Source organism: Melopsittacus undulatus, chromosome 3, assembly GCF_012275295.1.
Source record: "Melopsittacus undulatus isolate bMelUnd1 chromosome 3, bMelUnd1.mat.Z, whole genome shotgun sequence".
NCBI lineage: Eukaryota > Metazoa > Chordata > Aves > Psittaciformes > Psittaculidae > Melopsittacus > Melopsittacus undulatus.
The window spans coordinates 11,092,927-11,114,980 of record NC_047529.1 but is presented as its reverse complement, the minus strand read 5'-3'; the positions used below and the strand labels follow the sequence as shown (position 1 = coordinate 11,114,980).

General features: G+C 39.0%; 1 protein-coding gene across 1 annotated transcript; it reads left to right on the top strand.

Annotated features, from left to right (window-relative positions):
- Positions 1-9,089: 9,089 nt before the first annotated feature.
- On the top strand, positions 9,090-20,671 carry MDH1 (malate dehydrogenase 1). Its single transcript, XM_005147435.3, has 9 exons — positions 9,090-9,190; positions 14,381-14,479; positions 15,141-15,237; positions 15,855-16,030; positions 17,396-17,518; positions 17,651-17,827; positions 19,240-19,353; positions 19,563-19,652; positions 20,028-20,671. The coding sequence occupies exons 1-9, from the start codon at positions 9,188-9,190 to the stop codon at positions 20,151-20,153; spliced, it is 1,005 nt and encodes a 334-aa protein (XP_005147492.1). The 5' UTR covers positions 9,090-9,187; the 3' UTR covers positions 20,154-20,671.
- Positions 20,672-22,054: the final 1,383 nt, after the last annotated feature.

Here is a 22,054-nt window from a genome sequence, read left to right as displayed (position 1 = left end):
TTTTTTAATGACAATAAAATTGGAAATACAGCCATGTAATAAGGCTGATTTGACATCCATATAGACTTATTCTTTCAACGTATATTTCTTACGCACTTTACAAGCTTTCCCTTTCTCAAGCAAGACAGGTTCAATATTTGCAAAACCAAAGTGCCCTCCAAAACTGCAAAATATTCTTTAAGGTCACATTTCTTAAGAGTTTGGCCATTTCTGTCCAAAAATAACACATTTTTTGTTTGTTTTTCAATACTGGTGTTATTACCCTGATGTGGATACTCTTGCCTTCCAAGAGATGCATTCAAGTAATTATCTCCCAGACTTTATATAATGACAACTGTATCTACAAGGCAGCATCTCACTCTACTTGTCTGAAGTTTGGGTACCACTGCCTGGGTTAATGTCTGCATGATGATACATGTATATCTATACTCATAGATCTGATATCCACATAGAATTATAGAACAGTTAGGGCTGGAAAGGACCTTAAGATCACCTAGTTCCAACCCCCCATGATGAAAGGCGAGAACATTTATTAAATTGCATTTATTATGCATCTTAAACCATCTGAAGTACGCTGTTAGTTTGAATTCTCTCTGCAGTTATGAAGTCTTTAAATTACATTTGCCCCCCAGTCTCATCTGTCAGGCAAGTTACAATGGTCCGATTTCACAGGCAACTGGCCCACTAATATTAAAAAACGTGCTTCTCACGAAACTCTAAGCATGTATCAAGTATCACACCATCAACATCTTCCTGGACACTGCTCTGTCTACACCAACCAAAAGTGCAAACAGGAAAAAAGTCAGCTATGGGTGGAAAAGAACCCTACTATTTTTCTAGAAACTGTAGATCTTAATTTCCCAACACTATTATACCACTTGTCCTTGTTCTGCCACATACTGAGATACTTAACTGTATGGCAAGAAATATATCCATACTAGAGATTTTCTAAGTCTGCTAGAAATACTCTTCTGCTCTTTCCCCAGCATCTGGTAAGCTGGGAACTCACTTCTGAAATAGCTTTGCTATCAAACATGGCATATATAGGTTATAAAAACATAAAGGTTTAATCGGCACTTTTTTGACTTAAGTTCACTAATGGGTTTGCCAAATTAACCAGTGCAGAATTGTGCAAATGCATCTTTAAATCCCATTTTTTATTTGCATGTTGTCTCTTAAGAGTGTATTTGTCTTCTGGTTTGGTGTTTTATATATTTATAAAGATAATCTAAAGTTTTGGTTTCTTAAGAGAAAAAATGCATAAAGCGAGAACAACTTTTATGGTAACTTTGAGATCTTATAACTTGTAAATTAGCAATGAAAGCACTGAGATAAGTCTTTGGAAGTATATTTGAAGTTTTAATGAAAGAGTCAGATTACAAAAAGCCATAGTGGGAATCTCATATAAGGAAGCTTTAAAGTTAGTTGCAATGTATTAAAAAACAACATTCAAATAAATTATTTTTCACTGCAGTATGCCAAGTTTTTGGAGATAGAATTAAAATTGGGCTTTCATTTTAGACCAACTAAAGAATAACATTAGAATATAATACTGCATATACTAGTGAGATCCAAATGCCCACCGTGTTGCAAGAGAACATTTTCCCTCAGGTATTTGAAATTTAATGCTTCTTTAATATTCTCTGTTGGATATTGTTAGAATGGAATTTCAAATATTTCCTGCAATTTGAGTTAAAGATTACTGAATAATGCTGAGCAGCAAAAAATTTTTGAAGCGTACATCTAAAGCTGGCATAGTAGCTTAATGTCCTGTTGTTTCTTGCTTTAGCAAAATTAATTTCTACAGTCTTCAACCATGAATTCAAGCACCACCTGGAGATACAAACCCATAATTTAACTGTGGTGTATTTCTAGCTCCCTTGACTAATACACTGAGACTAGACCTGTTTGTCAAACTGCTATAAAAGGAAAAGGCCATTTCATTGCAATACTTTAGTCTTCTAAGTCAGACAGTGGGCAACTTGAAAAGCAGTATCTTGCCCATTGTTGTAAATAAATGGGATTATCAGTCATGAAACAGATTTCCATGGTTTTGCCCATATTAAAAAGTATATATTCTACTGTATAGCTAAGAGTAACAGCTTTTCAATAGCACTCAAAGTACCCAATTAGGATCCAACCTTTTCACCATTCATGTGTTAGTACATTACCATGGTTACACAATACAGGTAAGGGTAGACTGCAAATTCAACCTAACAAAAAGGCATAGCTGTACCATTCTAGAAACAAACAAGAAAAACACTAACTATAATCCTGATTCCCTTTCCTTGATTACTTCCTGGAGAAGCCTCTTTCATCCAAAGATGCAGCTACTTTCTTTTCTATCATTTGTGTTCACAAAAAAAGAAGTGGTCACATTCCCGATTTTCTTCCATGCCACAGTTCCCTTATCATTCATACTGGGCACATACAGACCCACTCCTTGGCTCTCAACTACAGGAAGCCTGCTGGTTGCCCTCAAAATGGCTCAGAACACTGCTTCAGACAATAGGACTACCATGATGAGTTCAAATGAAGTAACACCTCAACACCATCCCAGCTGGATAAGGCAACTCTAAATGCCTTCATGACATACCCAGAAGTTTTAAACATCAGTTTTCTTACAGCACAAGACTGAGAATCATTCTCACGGGTTCCAACAAAACTCTTGTCAACATTCTGAACTGAAAGACCAACAAAAAAACACAAAGCATGCTTTGGAGCTGCAGGAAACTCAGAGTTATGTAGCAGTGGTATGGCAAACAGACTCAGCTGGAATCATGGGCTTACACTTTCATTAAAAGAAGGTGACAGCTTAGCTTTCCAGTGTGCAACTGATTGAATACAAGCATGTGGAGAAATTGAGTACTTGTATTTACATGAGCATAATGAATAAATACAATTTCTTCTTTCTTTCCTCAATGATCAGTAAAAACACTGAATTATGTACAGTACTATAAGCAACACCAAAGCCATCCATAGTCTCTTTACTGCTGCATAAAAATCAATTTGGATAATGTTTCCAAAAGTAGGCCAGGTATCAAAATAAATCCGTGAAGAAGCAGACAAGCCTCCACACAAAAAAACACCTGTTTTGTTGGCTCTTAAGCTTATAACTGATAAATCCATATTCTAAAAGTTATGTTTCACATATGAATAATGTCATTAAGAAAAAAAAATATTGGTATTTTCCTTCTGCAAAGAGTTAGTTTTTAAACAATTAACTTTAAAAAGTCAACATTGTAAGACATCATTCTCCTTCCCCAGGTATTTCTAGTGATATTTTCTTTAAAACACCATTGGATAACTGGGGGGAAAGAAGGGAGAAAAAATTATTCTGGATAATGGCAGCTCTACAATTTTGTAGAACTTGAATTGTTACACAGGTTATCTCTTCTTTAGAAGACCAACCTGCCTGTTCTAACTGGGTTTAGAACACATCAACACTTTCATGTTGTCTTATAAAACAAGAAGAAACTGAATGATGAAGCTATTGCATAACACCAAGATAATTTCAGATGTTCATAAAAAAGCAGATTTTCATTGCTCATATACTCACAGCTAACGCATTAACATGCCAGTTTTACTGAACAGGAACATACTAAAGCAGGTTGGTACATTCATTCAAAAGAAGCAATGTGTTGTATATGCCTTGGAAACTCATCATATCAATACAACAATTTCATCACACTCCAAAAATTCCAATTAACCAAGGAAATGTACCATTTCTTGTGATCAATGTGGCATTCGTTTTGCACGTATCTCTAACCTGACATTCTTCTTGTTGCATTTCAATTAGGAAGTCCTACTTTCCAATGCAATTGCTTTATTACTTTTATATAGTCTGCATGGAAAGAAATCTCATTAGACGCACTTTAATGAAAGTGTTTCAAATAGTTAACTAATTGGAAATCCACTTAGCATAACAGGCAGACAGCAAATAGAGAAAAGAACTTTCTGCTGTACTCATGCCATTCTCCTATTTTCAAAGGATGCTTTTACTCCTCTCATCTCTCCATTTCCCATCTCGCAGGGGTTTGCAAAAGCCTCTAAGACTTCAGCTCACCTACCATGGGAAGAAGTACCTAATTGACTCAGAAGTTACAAATCACAATCAACCTCCTCCACACACTGCAATCAGTGAGTAGAAAGTTCATGCACATTGTCACAAAGTGTCTGTTCAACCAAGAAACGTGTGTGTTAAGGTAAAAGAGAATCCAGCAAAACTATTTCTCATGCACCAGGAACACAGTTTTTCTATTCTTTTTGATTCAGAGATAAACTGAATTTACAGCCAACATACCAAAGGCTTTGTGTGCATATGTATGCATTTTGGTTGGTTTGGTTTGATTTTTAACAGGGATCCTCTATACACTGTACTTTAAGAACTGTGAGAAGAAAATCCTCCAAAAACAGCTCACTGACAGTGGACAATCTTAAATCTTTGCCTACAACAGGGCTGCTATTACCAAGCTGCTGTGCTATACCACAATCCCTGGTCAGTGATGGAGCCCTGCAATACCTGAACAGCACTCCAGGCACTGGAGGCCTGTGAGTGTGAGACCAGCCACTTCCGATCTAACCACACACAGAGAGCAATGGAGGCCTTAATTGTTAAACATACAGTCAAACATACAGTACCTGTTTGTATTATTAAGTTAATTAGAAATAATATATAAAAAAGAACTTTCTGGTCACAATTTTTATTAAGATTTGACTCATTAATAGTTCATAAAGATTACTAATACATATTGCTGGATATCATTTGTGTCTCTTCATAGCAGGCACAAGAGGACAGAATGTTTTATGGCATCCTATCGATTAAAAATATACTAAAGGTTGTATAAATCAATTAATGCATGATTAATTACCTCCAAGTATGTAAAAACTCAACTCAATTATTAAGAAGGAAAAATGAAACCATAGGATAAAATGAAACTAGTTCTATAGAAGGTAAAATTTCTCTTTAAGACAGTTTTCTGAACCACAGCAAAAAAAAACAAACAACCAAAAGAACACTGTTATAAGCAGAATTTCTAGCCATGCCAATTTGACCACACCATTTAATGTCTATGCAGTATTACATAACTCTGAAGTTTAGAAATTAACAGTGAAAATTTAGGTTTGGACATTAGCACTATGAATACAAAAAATAATGTATAAAAATATAAATCCCTAATGAAAATGTGTCTATTTTAATTTTCTGAACTAAGATTTTAATTGTTCTTGCTTATATCTGTCTTTATCTTTTTCAAAGCCTATTAAAGATTTCTCACACATTTTAAGAAATAGCTTTTGATCCTCTTAATCCCATTTCAGTACTTTTTTGTAATGCTTTCTTTCATTTCTGAAAAATCCCTTATTATTCTTCCCCTGGATCATAACCCAGAAGAGGCTCCAAAACCATTCCAATTCAACTCTTATTTCTAGGATTAAAATTGGCTTTTATAGTTTATTTTTTTACATAGAATCATAAAATGGTTTGGGTTGGAAGGGACCTTAAAAGATCATCTAGTTCAAATCCCACATAGTCTGAAGCATTTTAAACATATTTATCCCACTGACTTAGCTACAAAAGACATTTTTGTATTAAAAATTGTAAGTAAATGCATAAAAGAAAAACTGTATTATATGTGGACACAAAAATAAAAAGATAACTTTACAAATTATTGAAAATTATGCGTAAAAACTTACCTAAAAAAAATCTGTTTCTATAGGTGGAAATGAAGAAAACCAAAATTCCATCCAAAATACAGTCGAAGAACAGAGCAGCTGTTAAGAGAAAATAATTTATTTTAAAATCTATTAAAAAAAAGAGAAAGAAAATTCTGCCATCTTACCCTTTCAAAACTACTAGTCATCTTCAAAAATAATACTTAATCCCCCCAAAATGGAAATTAAATGATCTAGACTATTAAGTATTGTTTAATTACACCAATTCCAAGTAATTCAATAGCTTCTTAGAGCAAAAGCTGTAAAGTGTATTTCAAGATCAAACTGAGAGCTTAATCCACGTGGACATTAAATTTCTGTTACTTCTTTTGCAATATGTTTTATTTATGCAACTTTGTCTTAAAGCACTGTACAAAAGAAACATACTAATGAAAATTGGAGGAAGCACTAAATAATATTAAAAAATTACATCTTATGATTACCTAATAATCTCAAAAAAAATAATATTGTCAGTAGAAAGCACAAATGTGGCAAGAAAATTATGAGACAGTAACAAACTGGATGAAACCTGAAGGCAATGTTGACAGGAAAACCAGCATTCCATTTGGAATGAAAATATCCAAAACTTTGAAAAGTTGCTAAGACTAACAAACTAAGAAAAAACAAAAACAAACAAACAAAAAAAAGATAACAAAAGCCAAAAAAACCCCAAAACCAACAAAAAAAAATCAAATCCACCACACTTCTTGAAGATAAAGAGAAGACAGAAGAAGATTTGGAAGAGAAGATTTGGAGGACGGGGTTGCAGGAACTAAAACACTATGTTTACAGATTCCTACAGTGATGACAGCATAAGAAACACTACCAAGGACCAAAACTTCCTGCAAGACCAGAAATGTTTCCATCCAGAAGCAAAGGATGCATTTTAGAAACTAAAAAACACCAGGAAAAGGACTTAAAAAAACCCAGATAGGAAGACAAAAGTACCACTCATTTATTTTCATACACTTATATTTTCCTTGAAAATACTAGAGCTTAACAAGTAGAACTAAAATCTAAGACAAGTAACAAGAAAACAGTGGAGTTGTGAAGTTTCACTAACTTTAAAAATCAGCTCACATTCACAGAAAGCAAAACTTTATGGTACCTTTACCTAAAACGGCACAAAAGACAGTGCAAACAGCCTTACACCAATTTAACTCTGTCTCAGACTAATTATACTGGGAACAGATTTAAACCAAACTAACACACAAAAGCATTTGCACATGGCTTTACAACATATTCATTACAAATCCCTTCTGACACAAGACATGTTGTTATCTTCCGACACCAAATAACACAAGCAGCACAAGCTTGGCCAAAAAAAAGGACCAAGAATGAAAACGGAGCCTTACCTACAGGAGGAAGTTCAATTAACTTAACTGAAATCCACTAACCAAATACAATCTGCTGTGCTGACACACACAAATCAGTTTACAGCATGTTAACATTGAATTGGTTGAGAATTGATAAGCAATCAATTTAAACTGAACCCATTATGCTGAATGGAAATTAGCTCATGTGGGTCCACATCAGGTTTTGCGTACATTTAAATCTTAAATAATCTTAAATGGTGTTAATTAAGTCTGTACAATGTCAAAGTGCAAAAAAGGTTAGGACCACCAGTGTAAAGCATTTCAAGACACTCTGCAATAATCCGACTGGAAAACGAGCTCTCTTCTACTTACCAAGCTTCTCCACCTTTCCCAGCAAGCCAGACCTCAGCTTTGCTTGCAGCTATCTGCCTTTCGAATTCATCCCCAGAAGGGATGAACTAGGTACAATCTTAATCCATATTAAAAATGCATGGTTATTAATTTACATAAATCACTATAGTTTGATATTTATAATACACTATGTATTAACTTATATAAATCACTATAGTTTGATATTTAAAATACACTAAGTACGATGTACCTATCATCTCTGACACTGCAGTTTGCTGTACTGCAGAAGCCGTCGGAGGTTCAGCTAGGGGCTTGTTCAAACCACAGTTCTGAGCTGTGGCATGAGTATGGTTAGCAACAAGACGTGCTAAAACGAGAGCGCTTTTGCATGACAAGCATAAATATTTAAGCTTTACACCCACTGCCCGAAAGGAGTAGCTTATTTCCGAGGACTGAGAAAGAAATGGCGTTAAGTGTACATGCTGTTTAGATCGTTAAAAAACACAAACCAAGCAATAAAATACAGTGATCTGTAAGGACTAGTGTGAAATCTATTACTGCTCCTACAGGAATACATTCAGACAAGTGAGATTTCATAATTACAAAATTTGTCCAATAAGGAAACTTGTCAGGAGGTTCCTTACATTGTCAGGATGTGAGGAAGGAAATAATTAAGTGTGCCACACACGACTCTCTTTAACACAGTTTAGGAAACCGTGGGTTTTGCTGTTGCTATTTATTCCAGTATCAGCCTCACTGCTGGCACAGACCCAAAAAGTTTACTGCAGTCAGCAATCAAAAATACCATTAAATGAATAGGTTTATTGTTGTACAACAGATAGCTACTTCAGTCATGCTTTTACAGCAGAACGACACGGGTAAGCTCTCAGTTTTAGAATCACAGAATCATAGGTTAGGGTTGGAAAGGACCTTAAGATCATCAAGTTCCAGCCCCAAGCGCAGCTGACAGGACTTCATGAAGCTCTCTCCGGGCCTGTGTAGAGGAGCTCCTGCCTGCGACCCCGACCCCTGCCCGCCGGCCTCACTGAGGTAGACGGGAGCGGATGGGAAGGCCCCTGCGAGTAGAGCCCGGAAACAGCTCGGGGCCGCCGGGCTGCGCACCCCGGGAAGGGCAAAGCCGAGCCGTGATGCCGAACCCACCGAGGGCTCCGAGGAAGCGGGGTGGGAACGGGACCAGGATGGGTGGGAACGGGACCAGGATGGTGGGAACGGGACCAGGATGGTGGGAACGGGACTAGGATAGTGGGATCGGGACCAGGATGGGTCCGCGCCGCCCGTCACCTAGCAACCACTGAAGCACCGCCACCTGCGCACGCGCAGCAAATACGTACTCCCGCAGCGATCCGCGTCCCCCGCCGCTGCCTGTCGCCTGACGCGCATGCTCTTTCCTGACTGCTCTTCAAACACCTCTACTCGAGCGGGGCATGCGCAAACAGAAATGCCCGCGCTTGCGGCAGCCCGCGGGCTCTCAGCGCATGCGCAAGGAAGGATGAGGCTTATTGCCTCCTCTTCAATGAATGGGGCAAGCTGGGGAGGGGGCGGGCAGCTGTGAGCCAATGGCGCTCGGGGGCGGGGCGAGCGCGTCCAGAGGCACGCCGGGAGTTGTAGTTCTCACCTGACAGAGTGCGGCGCGGAGGGGTGGTAGACGCGACTACATCTCCCATAGTGCCTCGGGGCGCTCCCCGTCCCCGCCCCTTCCCGCGGCAGCTGAGCGCAGCGGCTCTGCGGACCCGGCTGTGCTGTTAGAGGTGACCTCGAGGCTGTTGGACTCGCAGCTCACTGCAGCCATGGTCGGTACCGCTCCCGAGCCCGTGGCCCTTCCTGACGGGGGTGGTTGGGTCGGGGTGACGGCGGGACCCGTCCCTTCGCCGCGGCGGTTGTGGCGGGGGGCTCCGTCAGTTGGAGGTGGCTGCGAAATGGCGCCGGCTCCCTCGCTGGGCTCCTCCGCGAGTGGTGTGAATGTGCTCTGGGCACTCAGGAGGAAGGGGGCCTGGTGGTTGCCTGAGGCTCTCCTTAGCACCTATGGAGGCCGCGCCAGGGTCACCTTCTTCCAGCCTGGGGAGTCGGGGGTCGGTGCCAGGCCCCGCAGTGCGGGCTTGTTATTGCCTTTGGTTCCTATTCTCTGGCGGGCGGGAGGGCAGCGTATGGTCCCTGGCGTCTTAATCGCGCCCTTTCCTAACGCCCGAGCCTCGCTGGTTAATTTCCATTGCCTTCGGGAAGACGGGAATGCCTGCTCCTTCATTTCGTGAGGCTTGAAGGGGTTTGGGTGCAGCTCGATGTTAGCTCAAGGAAAAACTCTGTAAAATGTTTTCCTCTCTTATTTTATCCCTATTTGCTGTCAAAAATCCAGCTGCCTGTGTAGGTCCTGCAAAATGTCAAGGACTCCTTCTGTCTCTGCCCGGGGGTTACACAGGTGAATTGGAGTCCTTTGCATTTCTGTGGCATATAGATACATGCGCACACACAAACCTGCAAGGAAATCTTTTATAACTACAAAAACATCTCTGCGTTTTCTAGACTTTATATCCCATTATTCAAACCTTTACTTTTAGTACTTTGCTATGGAAAAGATGCTTGTGTGCCCCAAAACGTGGCTTGTTATTTCAGACGTACACTAAAAATGACCAAAATCTGTAAATCTTATCTATCCTACTCCTTTACTCTTTCCCTTCAAAATATGGGTTCTCAGGAGTGGCTACAAGACACTGAATTTTAGTTTTGTACTTGAGCTTTCACTTGACTCCTATGAATGTGCTGATCTCCAGTAGCTGGTTGGAACTTAATTTGGTGCCCAGACTTTTAAGAATGCAACAATTTTTATCTTACTTTCAATATTCTAATTATGCATTTGGTATGGGGCAGGGGCTTTAAACTTCTGAAATAAAATCGTCGTGTCTATAGATGCAAAGTCTGTTAGGCAGACTCTAGACGTTGCAAGAGCTGGAGCTTAATGGTTTTGTCTCATCAAGCAAGGTGGGTTAGCTTAGTTGGCTTTACTCTTTAGGAGTAATGTTGGTGATACTTTGCAAACAGTTTAGCAGCAGTAATGTTTATGGAGGTCTTTTATAACTGATTAACAACCTAAAGTCTATTAGTTGTGCTGACAGGTCATAGATTTTTCTTGTTACTGTGTTTGATAAGATTTAATTTGCTCTCTTACCTTTGGAACCTTCAGAATCAGTTTGCTGTGTAGTGTTATTTTCATGTATGGCACTAGTATTTTAGGTCTGCTAGTATCATCAGTAATCATGGAAATAATTTGGGCACTTAGTTCTTAAGCCAAAGTGTGTGCAGTGGGAGGGCATTGAACCCACAGCTTCTTCTTTTGATACCAGAAACTTTACTTTTATCTGTGATAATTGAGGAAGGGGACAAATCCTTCTGTCTGCTGAATTAGAGGGGGAAGGGTATGGGGATGCAATGTTCAGTGAGCATTTTCCTTTTTAGCGTTTCTTTTACTGCTCTTCAGTTTCCTGGAACTTTTGAGTTATACATCAGCTGTATGTGAAGTGGGGAAGGCTTTGAAACTAAATAGCTCAGACATCATTTAGTTTGTCCTCTACTTCTTGTATACCTGAGAGTGAGTAAAGGTCACCTCTAGTTACCACAGCTGAAAGTATTCTCATTGAAGCTCTGTGCAAGAGCCAAGTCACAGATTAAAGTGCCTGAATGTGATTGTGTATTGCCTACAGCTTCCACTGGGGAGCTACTAGTTTCTCTGAACATCCAGCCTCCAAAAGTAGCCTCAGATGCTCAATGGTACAAATTTTTACATGTGACATATGTTTTCTGGGGAGAATTAACTGTATTTGGTAAGCACAACATTCTTGGCTTGCTGATTTAGCTCTGGAATCAAGAGAAAGCATGAAGGTTGATTTGATACTAATTGCTTGCAATTAGTGTGAGGGACTGGGTGAAGCTTGTATGTGAACACAATGTAGTGAAGGTCTGGAGAGAAAAAACAAGTAGGCAGTACTCGTACCTTATTTTAGCTGATGTTTCTTCCTCCCTTCTCCAGCCCCAAACTGGGAGAGAACAGGGAGTACAGTAGTAGGCAAACATAGTAACATAATTTTCTTGAAAGGGTGAAGGAGAGTCATAGCTGAAGGTGTTTTACTTTGTGTTTAAACAAGGCTAAATGTTAAGTCTCTCTTGGTTAAAAAAAAAAGTGGTCCTACCTCTTGTGGGTATTTTCTACTCCTTCACTTTCCTGTTTACTAAATACTCACTATAATGCTAGTGGATAGATTGTCTTTTTTATGTTTAAATAAAATTAGCACATAAAGAGCATATTGTGGAGAAAATTCTTGTTGGCTACGCCCTGCTCTGTGGCAGTACTTCAGTTAGGCTTGCCAGTTGCAAGGGACAAAGCCTAACTTCTTAAAATCCTTGCTTATGTTACTGGCAACTCAGAAGTCAATCCAAAATACTGTGTAATTCAAAGCAAGTGTGTTCTAGTGTTATCTGTATGAGTTCTGGAGCAGCAAGATTTTGCAGCACAGTAATTTTCTAGCATTTATTTTCTTAACTAATACGATTAGCTGCCTTTTAAAAGCATTTATTGTGCCCTTTATGTTAATAAAATGCGGATTCTCCTTAAAAATATGATGAAAAACTGGCTTTAAAATCTGACACACCTCTTGATCTGTGCTGCCCACCATCATTCAGACACTATGGTATGTTTGAAGAGTATGACTTCCCTATTCAAGAATGGTGTACCAAAACTAGTTTTGAGATCTTAAACCAGCAAGAATCTATGATTTGCTCTCATTCTTTCTCCTCATGGAGTTTGACAAGGTTTGAGGGATGAGACTCACCATGAGACAGGTTCAAAATTAAATAATGCAGTTCAACACCATAACCAGTAGCCATTTAACCAAATATTTAAAGTGTCCTTCCCATAATGGAGGCAAAAATCATCTCAAGGTCTAAATCTGCAAGTTCAGTGTTTTAACTTCATCACTTAGGCTCCTAATTTATCCAGCATGTGGAAAAATGGGGTGGGTGGCCTCATTTTTACAGTTATCTAATGCTAGCGTGATGCGGCTGTGCTTGGCTGGTCACTTCTGCAGAGAGAATACACTCAAATCCCAAAATGGTTTTCCTATAAATATCGGTGACAGGAATGTCAGTTGGAAAGGATCTCTAGAGGTCATCCAGTCTCACCTCTCTTGTTCTGAGTCTGGAGGTTGTCCAGTGCAGCCCGATAAAAAAGCTTTTGCCCTGTTGAATCATATCATATACGTTTTTCATAGGAGTCTTGAAAACCACTAAGGATGAAGGCTGCACAGTGTCTGGGTACACTGTTGCAGTGCTGAAGAGTCTTTAGCTTTTGTAGCCATTGCTGCCTGTTCTACTGTTTGCCACTACTGAGGTGTTTGGTAGTGTTATTTTTGTAACATTACTTGAAGTTATAATAGGCTGCTGTTAAATCACCCCTTATGCTCTCCCTCTTCAGACTATGTACTAATGCCCTCAGCCTCCTCTTACAGGACATGAACTTGGGGTCCCAAAACTGGGCTCGGTATTCTGTCTGCAGCCTTGCCAGCACCAAGTGAAATGACAGCCTTTGCTCTGCAAGCGGTGCTTTGCATTGTGTAGCCCAGTATGCCATTAAATCACTTCAGACATAATTGAACATTGAAGGTGTTTTGTCCATAACACAAATTACCAGCTTTTAATTATTTGAAAAAGTAGGCTTGGCATTCCAGCAGTCTGGTCAGAGTCTGCTTGTTCCTTTCCTGTTGCCTGTAGGGGAAAAGGGAGACACAAAAACCAGGCTTACGAAATACTGTGTTATGAATGTCCTTTGGCATATTTTTCCTTTTCATAGGATAGTTTCGGTTGGAAGGAACCTTTGAAGGTCATCTAGTCCAACCCCTCCTGCAATGAGCAGGGACATCTTCAACTAGATCGGGTTGCTCAGAGGCTTGACCAGCTTGACCTTGAATGTTTCTGGGAATGGGGCATCTACCACCTCTGGGCAGACTGTTCCAGTGTTTCATCACCCTCATTGTTTTCCTTCTGTCTTGTTCACATCTACCCTTTTTCAGTTCAAAACGATTATGCCATATCCTACTGCGACAGGCCTACTAAAAAGTTCATCCCCATCTTTTTTAGAAGCCCCCTTTAAGTACTGAAAGGCCATAATAAGGTCTCCATGGAGCCTTCTGTTCTCCAGGCTGAGCAACCCCAACTCTCTCAGCATTACATATTTTCAATACGAAATAACCTTTGGATTTCCCTATATCCTGTTTCTGCTTAACAGAATGGAGGTTTGCTATAGGGTAAGACAATTCCCACCCCTACTCCATTTGCAATATAACAACATGTTGGCAGTCTTCTCCACAGTCTTTAGAAGTTTTGGGTCAGTTTGACAATGGACAGCTGTATTATGGATATTAGTGTCCATGTTTGTCCATAATGTAGCTTTTGTCTTTGGATTGGTTAATTTGCTGTGTAACAGGGTTTAGTGAGTCTAGTACATTAAGTCCACTAGACTCCTTGGTTTCTGGCATTCAGTAAGTCTTTGGTTGCAAGTAAGTATTCAAACTGCTTACCAGAAACAGCCCTCAAAAGTAACAGAATCCGAAAACTGGTGAAGTGTCAGTTTGTAAAATTTCTGTTGTAAGTTAGAAGTACAAGTGGGTACATACTATAATGCCTTATGGTAAAAAGGCAGTGTTAAAAGTTTTTTCAAATAGATTGTTATCCCTGGCATTTTGCAACCTTTTCCAGGGGAAGTTCTTAAGGATATTTTGGGTCTGTTTCTTTAAAAGCGAGTAGAGAAATTGCTGGTTGTTCTAGCAGAACAGAAGTATGATCTCAGGAGCTGGGCCTGATCCATATTTAGGTACATGCTTTCATTCAGGTTAAATTATCATAACTTTTTTTCTGTAGTAACTGTTAAATTTACCACTCTTGGATGGTGTGAGGTTGCACTGTGTGGCTGTGGTTAAGTCTCTGTAATTTTCCTGCAGGGTGAACCTGTCAGAGTCTTGGTAACTGGTGCTGCTGGGCAGATTGCCTACTCGCTGCTCTACAGCATTGCCAAGGGAGATGTGTTTGGCAAAGATCAGGTAAGTCTTACACTGAGATGTCACTTATTTCTGCTGCATAGTAATCATAGAATGGTTTGGGTTGGAAGGAACATTAAAGATCATCTAGTCTCAATCCCACTGCCAGGGCCATCTTCAACTAGACCAAGTTGCTCAAAGGCTCTGTCCAACCTGGCCTTGAACACTGCCCGGGATGGGGCAGCTGCAGCTTCTCTGAGCAACCTATGCCAGGGCCTCACCACTCTCTTAGTAAATAATTTCTTTCTACTGTCCATTTAAAGCCATTCCTGCTTGTCCTGTCACTACATATTCCTCTCCAGATTTCTTGTGAGCCCCTTTAGGTATTGGAAGGCTGCTTTAAGATCTCCTTGGAGCCTTCTCTGTCTAGACTGAACAAGCCCCACTCTCGGCTTATTTTTATAGGAGTAATGAATAAGCTGATGTCGCAACTGCAGTCTCTGAAACTTGTTATCTTCTAGATACTCTTGATTTACCAATATGCAAGTTGTTTATTCTTTAAACGGGGAAAATGAATTCAGCCCTTCTCTGTTATGCAGTTGCTGGTCATGCTGGAGTTCTTTAGTTTTCTGTAAATGGATCTGAAGTCTTGTAGATAACAAGACAAATTCATTTTCAAATCATGTTACACCTAACTTGGACTTAACCATTCCTTTCTTCACAGCCTCTTGTTCTTGTGCTGCTGGATATCACCCCCATGATGACTGTATTGGAAGGTGTAGTGATGGAGCTGCAGGATTGTGCTCTACCCCTGCTGAGAGGTAGCCAAAGGAAATTTTTTTATACCTATAAGATTCTCTAGTACAATTGTTGCATTTTTGCGTTTCTGTAGCGGTAAGGAAGTTAAGCAGAAGAAAATGTTACATGATCCTTTCTTAGTTTTCTATTTTGTGGAAGATGCTACGTAATTATTACAGTACTTAAAAAAAAAAACCAAAACGAAAACCAACCAAACATGTAGCTATGACCTCTTCTAAAAATCAAACCTTCTTTGTTTTGAATTAAAGGGAGATGAAAATTTCATTTGTGTTGGTATGTGTCACTGAAAATCTTTATAAAAGTGAAGGACAACCTATGTATATATATGTATATAATTTGGATAGACACATGAAAGGCATCTTTTTTACATGGGTTTCTCCTGCATTTTCAGAATTTCTATATAAAGCTTTAGGTATATGTTTGTATATATAAACCATTTACTGTCAAGTATTTAATCTGTGGACTGGGGCCAAATGAATATACTTGTATTTTTGGAATGGGAAGGTGGTGGTGTTGTTGGATCAGGTCATCTACTATTTATGAACCAAAGAATTTTCCTATTAACACTTTGCCATGAGTGTTTGTCTGACTTAGATTTTTTTCCCCCCTGTTTTTTTAGAGGTCATTCCAACAGACAAGGAGGAAGTTGCATTCAAAGACCTTGACATAGCAATTCTGGTTGGCTCCATGCCAAGGAGAGAGGGCATGGAGAGGAAGGATTTACTCAAAGCCAACGTGAAAATTTTCAAGTCTCAGGGTGCAGCCTTGGACAAGTATGCCAAAAAGACTGTGAAGGTGAATATAGAAACTGCAGTTAAAAAGTTGTTTCTCTGTTGAGTTATATAGAGATATAAATATGTTGTAGAATGATACTGTGTAAGCAGGACCCTATTCAGTGCAGGCATTCTGTTCCTTAAGCCCTGGAAAATAAAACACAGTCAAGGTTAGATGAGATACAGTATGTTAAATAGGTAGACAATTTGGTCCTTAATTTGTTTGGTGAAAAAGGTAAGTCTTACATTGCATTACTGTATTCCACTCATACTCTAAACTGGTTATCACTAATTTTAAAAGACCTCCCCAGATTACATAAAAAAGTTAAAAAGCATTCTACTCAGTACCTCTCTTCTCTGGGAGAACAAAGTTATCTGCATGCAGCTGCCTACTTCATATCCGTCTATGGCTTCAACATAATGACCCTTAACTTCAGTATCAATATGGTATTACAGTTGCACAAAAAAATCGGCTTTATTTAGGTTGTTTTTGTCTTGGTCTTTGGAGCATTGGAAGCTTTTAATTGTTCTCTCTCAGATTCCTTCAGCAAAGTTAATGGGATCATGTGGCTGCTCTCCTACTGCTCTTAATCTCAGGCCCAGACTCCGACTGTGCTTTGTAACTGACTTTTTAATGTCTACTTCCTCTGCTGATGAACTTCCTACTGCTTCTAAAGACTTGTTTGCTTCTTTATACAGTAGGAATAAAAACTATCAATATAACTATGTAGAGTAATGGAAAATTTACTGAACTCTTTCAAAAGGGGAAATACAAAGGGAGGTTTGCAGATTGTGATTGAGAGTATATGGAGCTTGACATTAATCATTGGAGGCACATTAGTAGATGAAGGATGAATAAAAATCAGTTTTCCATAGCAAGAAATCGATCTAAGTTCAGGCAGTATTTTACTTCTAACTGCCTATGAACACTGAGATAAGTAACTGTTCTGGATTTCTTAATTATAAAGCAATTATATAAAGCAGTGGCAGCCAATCTTGAAAGCATTTAAAAGGTGATGGAGAATTCATCTAACTGGGCTAACTAGTGTGTACGTATCTGGCTTTACCTCTGTCTGTTAACATGAGGTTTGCAGCGAGGCTGTGAGTCAGTGTTCAGATCTCCCTAGAAGTCTTATTCTCTTTCATGTTTGAATGTCAAATTATAAAGAAAATACCTAGCTAGAAAATATTCTTCTGTGCAGTTACAGAAGACTCTGACTATGAACAATGCATGTGTAAAAGAACCTTGTTGAGGACAACAAAGAGATTTGGAAAACTTTATGATAACTTCTTTGAAGGCAAAGCCATGTATTTCTATTGAGGGAGCTGTTTTGCAGAAACAGCTTCTTCATCTTTCCACAGTCTCCTTACCCTTTTTTGATTTTAGGTTGTGGTAGTTGGGAATCCAGCAAATACCAACTGCCTGATTGCATCAAAGTCAGCCCCATCAATACCAAAGGAAAACTTCAGCTGCTTAACTCGTTTGGATCACAACAGAGCTAAGTCTCAGGTAAAAAGGGCCTATCCAAAGTAAAAGGCTTTATGTTGTCCCTGCAAAATACAAAAAGAGGAATGCTTTCAAAGCAGCTTGTGACTTGAGAAGCTGAAGTTAATACAATGGACATCTTTCATTTCCAAATAGATTGCTCTGAAACTTGGTGTTACTGCCAATGATGTGAAGAACGTCATCATCTGGGGCAACCACTCCTCCACTCAATATCCAGATGTTAACCATGCAAAGGTAAACGTGAAAGGAAAGGAAGTTGGAGTTTATGAAGCTATAAAAGATGACAGCTGGCTGAAGGGAGACTTTATCCTGGTAAGAATTTGTTTTGGTTTGGTTTTAAGTTTGCTACTTTTTTCTCCTAGCCTCATATGAAATTGGAAACTATGAGACTGATTGACTTAGTGAAGCAGCTCTTTCTGTCTCACCTAGTCATCTTCAGATAGCTTGTCTCTATCATGTATTTGCTTCTGAAAAATTTAAGGCATTATGAAAACCTGTGTAAATGCTACTAGAAAAATACATTTGGAGTGCTGAAGTGATTCAAGAAAAAATTCTGATTGCAGCTCATCTAACATACAGGCACCACTGATATTTCACTATGGTGACTTTTGGGCAGCTTTGCAGATAAAGTGGGGTAATCTGTTTGCTGCTCCCCTCCCACCAAAACAATCCCAGCAGCTTTCTCCCTGCATGTGCATACATGTGCACATGCACACATACTTTCCAATTCTGTATCTGTGGCCTTGTCACTAGTATTTCTAAAAAGTAATGTGAAAAATCTAGAAACACATGAAGGTGTATTATTGTAGGGTAATAATAAATAGTAATGTAGGGTAGTAAAACAAAATAAAGGTATTAATTGATCAAGAGCACAGGCTACCTAAATGCAATATAAAACAAAACAAGCATTACTAAAGCTGTTGGTGAATGTGACTCCCAAGTGACTGTACTTTGCTTGGTATTGTAATGTCACTAGCATGCCAACAGCCAGGTACAGGAACTCTTAGCCAAGGCAACCTCAGCTTGGGACTGAGGATGTGTGTTGTCATATTATCATGCCCTTCCCTGTGTTGGTTTTAGATATCGTAGCTTGTTCCAGTTTGTGCTTTTTGCTGGAGAATAAATGATTGTATACTGGCACTCACAGTTCATGAACCAGAGTGTAAGCAGAAGCCTGTCCTTGATCCTGCTCCACTTCATGTGGCTGGGGCAGGATATTAGTTTGGCCTTCTAGGTTCATTGTAATGTTGGTTTATGATAAAATGTTTTGCCTAAGATAAGATTTTGTGATTATTAATGCAGCAAGTAGTTCAATAAGAGCAGCAAGTAGTTTGTGTTGACATTCAGCAAAAAACCTTAATTGCCAGTGTTGCTCCAAGACATCTGTGCTGTCAATGTAAATGAAGTATCTTGGTGGTAAAAGCTTGAAACATCTGGTTGGTATGACAGAAATCAGTGGGCTGCTAGCTGTAAAGCAGGTACTGAGAAATGAGCCAGCCTCTGAAATAGTCCATTATGTTCTTACCTTGGCAAAACTCTTCTAGATTGTATTTCTGGATTGTGTGCCATGTTCATTTAGTGATAAACTGTATCTTGATTGATGAAATTAAATAATGATATAAGGCGGTCTTTCCTCATGGCATTTACTAACAATGTTTATCTAAAGTAATGATTTTGCTGTTTTACAATTTAGTTGTTGGGTTGTTTTTTTTTCTGAATTGTAGACTGTTCAGCAACGTGGAGCAGCTGTTATTAAAGCTAGGAAGCTGTCCAGTGCGATGTCAGCTGCCAAAGCTATCTGTGATCATGTGAGGGACATCTGGTTTGGCACTCCAGCGGTAAGATGTTGCTCTTGAGTAAGTGCTTGTTTGCTTAATGCTTTGATTACACGCCTGTGTCTTTGACCTCAAGTATGTATGTATGTTCGGAGGGGAAAGAATCTGCCTTTTTCTGGACTAAAGTTTCATAGGAGATGCAGTAGATTGGATATGAAGATTTTGCTTCTAGCAGCGAAAAATGTATTTATCTCTTACTTTTCTGGTTTCAGGGAGAATTTGTTTCCATGGGAGTCATTTCTGATGGCAATTCTTACGGTGTTCCTGAAGACTTGCTATATTCATTCCCTGTTGTGATCAAGGTAACAAAACTGTATTTAAATGCAAATACCTTCTGCAAGACCTAGCTAAACTGTCATGTGAGCTTGTTGACAGCAGTGTTTTTAGTATGGGACTGCAGTTGCTGGGACGTGGGAGTTTTAGCAGCCTTTCACAGAGGGGACCATTATTAATCATTGTGCAGTAGTTGTCAAATAAATACTGATAGATAAGTAGAATCTGACCTGACTAGCTGGTGCTGGTTGCATTCTTCATCTGAACTCAGAATTAACTTCTGCCTGATGTAGTTTTTAAGGCAGTAAACTTTGTTTCTTATGCTGCAAAGTTTCCTTCATGCAGACTGAAAGAAGCTTGTTCTTATATATGGAGGGGCCTCTTACTTCTTTGTTTTTAAACAGGACAAGACCTGGAAGTTTGTTGAGGGTCTTCCTATCAATGATTTTTCTCGTGAGAAGATGGAGCTGACTGCTAAGGAGTTAACTGAAGAGAAGGAGACTGCTGTGGAATTCCTCTCCAGTGCGTGACTAGATCCTGAAGAAATACAAAATGATTTCAGAGTGGGAGAATCTAAAAGTCGTCTCTAAGTCTGCTACCAAACACTATTACTGTATTCAAGTCAACTGTCTGTGGCAGTCGTGCATTTTAAAGTCTTTATGCTTACTGGTACTGTTGTGCCTGTTGAGTTATTAGCAAAAGGTTATTAAAGAAGTAAAACTAGTTTGTTGACCAAACTTTTTCTGTTCAATACTAGTTGCTTTCTCTGTATGATACAGAATAATTGTTTGCCTCGGCCTTGGCTTCTAACGCACAATCCAAGTTTTGATTAGAAATTGGCACTATTGGAACACATCTTAGTCTGTGATCACTTCAGCATCCTATGGTTCAACTGAAAATGAAATCAGAATGCCAATAGTTCTCCTTGAACCAGTAGTTCAGTGACTCATCTGTCGCTGAACAGACTCCAAGTATATACTGTTCACTCTGGTTATGCTTACAATGTTTGTCAATAGAAATATTAAAAGACGCTTAATCATGTAATGGCTAAGAGTAGTTTGTTGTGCTTTATTTGCATGTTTTGGTTGTGTAACTAGTGGGATTTGATAGTACAATGTAAAAACGGTCGAAGACCTATTTTAACAAACCGAGGGAAACTGGTTTTAAGAAGTTTTATTGATGACTAGCACTTCCATTGGTTTTTTTTCAGGCAAAATTGCTTTATGTCAACATCAGACACAAAAGCCTCAAGGCAGGTTTGTACTCCAGCCCAACAATTCAAAAGCAGTATTGGTACTGTAGCTCAGTATTAATTTCATTGTAGCTTCAAAGCCTTTTGTCCCAGGAGATAAGGACTCACTTGATTAAGACCAAGTGAGATTAATATACTTGCTTGAGAATTCTCCTGGCACAGCCTTTAGCTTCAGGAAGGTTCAAATAGGTTGTACTGTAATTATTCCTTTGTAAACATGCAGGTGAATGTTACTGCAACTTTTCTAGACTCCTGCCTATAGTAACCCACCTTATGTAGATTGAAGAGATTTTAGGTTTGTTGTTCTGGGAATTTCATAGAGGTACTACTACCTGTTTTGTTTGTTTTCTAAGCACCTAAAGTAACAGTAATGGTATTCTCATACATGTAATGTCAATGTTAAGTTGTCTGTCCTGTTCCAATATAAGTGTTTCTGCTTTGTACTAACATAAATCTTGGGTCTGTCAGGTCTGGAGTCATCTGATTTCCCTTTTTTTGTTTGTTGTCATTAAATGAGGATTCAAAAAAAACAGAACTATCTGGACCGAAAGAAAAAAAAAAGCTTAAACTGAATTCAAAGGACATTGAATGGTTTCTGTGAGGATTTATCAACTAGAATATAAAATAAATCGGCAAGCAGCAATAAGCTTATCGTTAAAAACAAGTTTGCTCTCAGAACGTTACAGTAGCAATTAACTACAGGGACAGTACTGCAGCAATGACTTGCTATACATACAGAGCTGAAAAGGAAAATAAGCATTTCAGAAAATGGGAGTACCTGCTGCAGCACAGGCCAGCTGGAGACAACACAGTAAGTGAATGCCTTGGATGTTTATGAAACAGCTGTTGCCAGAACTTATTTGTCCTTGCAGTCTTGGAAATAGGCAAGAAGTGTATATACTGTATTTTTCCACTGTTTTTCTCATTCCTCTAAACCAGTCAGAGTTTAGCTGTGGAAAAATGATAAGAAAATTTCATACTTCTCTCTTTCCATGATAGTTTGGACCTTGTGCAGAAATTACGGAGGTAAGGCAAGCTGCCAGTGTGATGACTGCCTTCTGGTGTTACAATAGGGAGTAAGCAAAATTTCAGCATGAACTTTGGGACCAAAGGCATTCATTCCAGTCATTACCATACTACAACTTACTTTAAAACAAAGTATCTTAAGGAGGTCGTTAC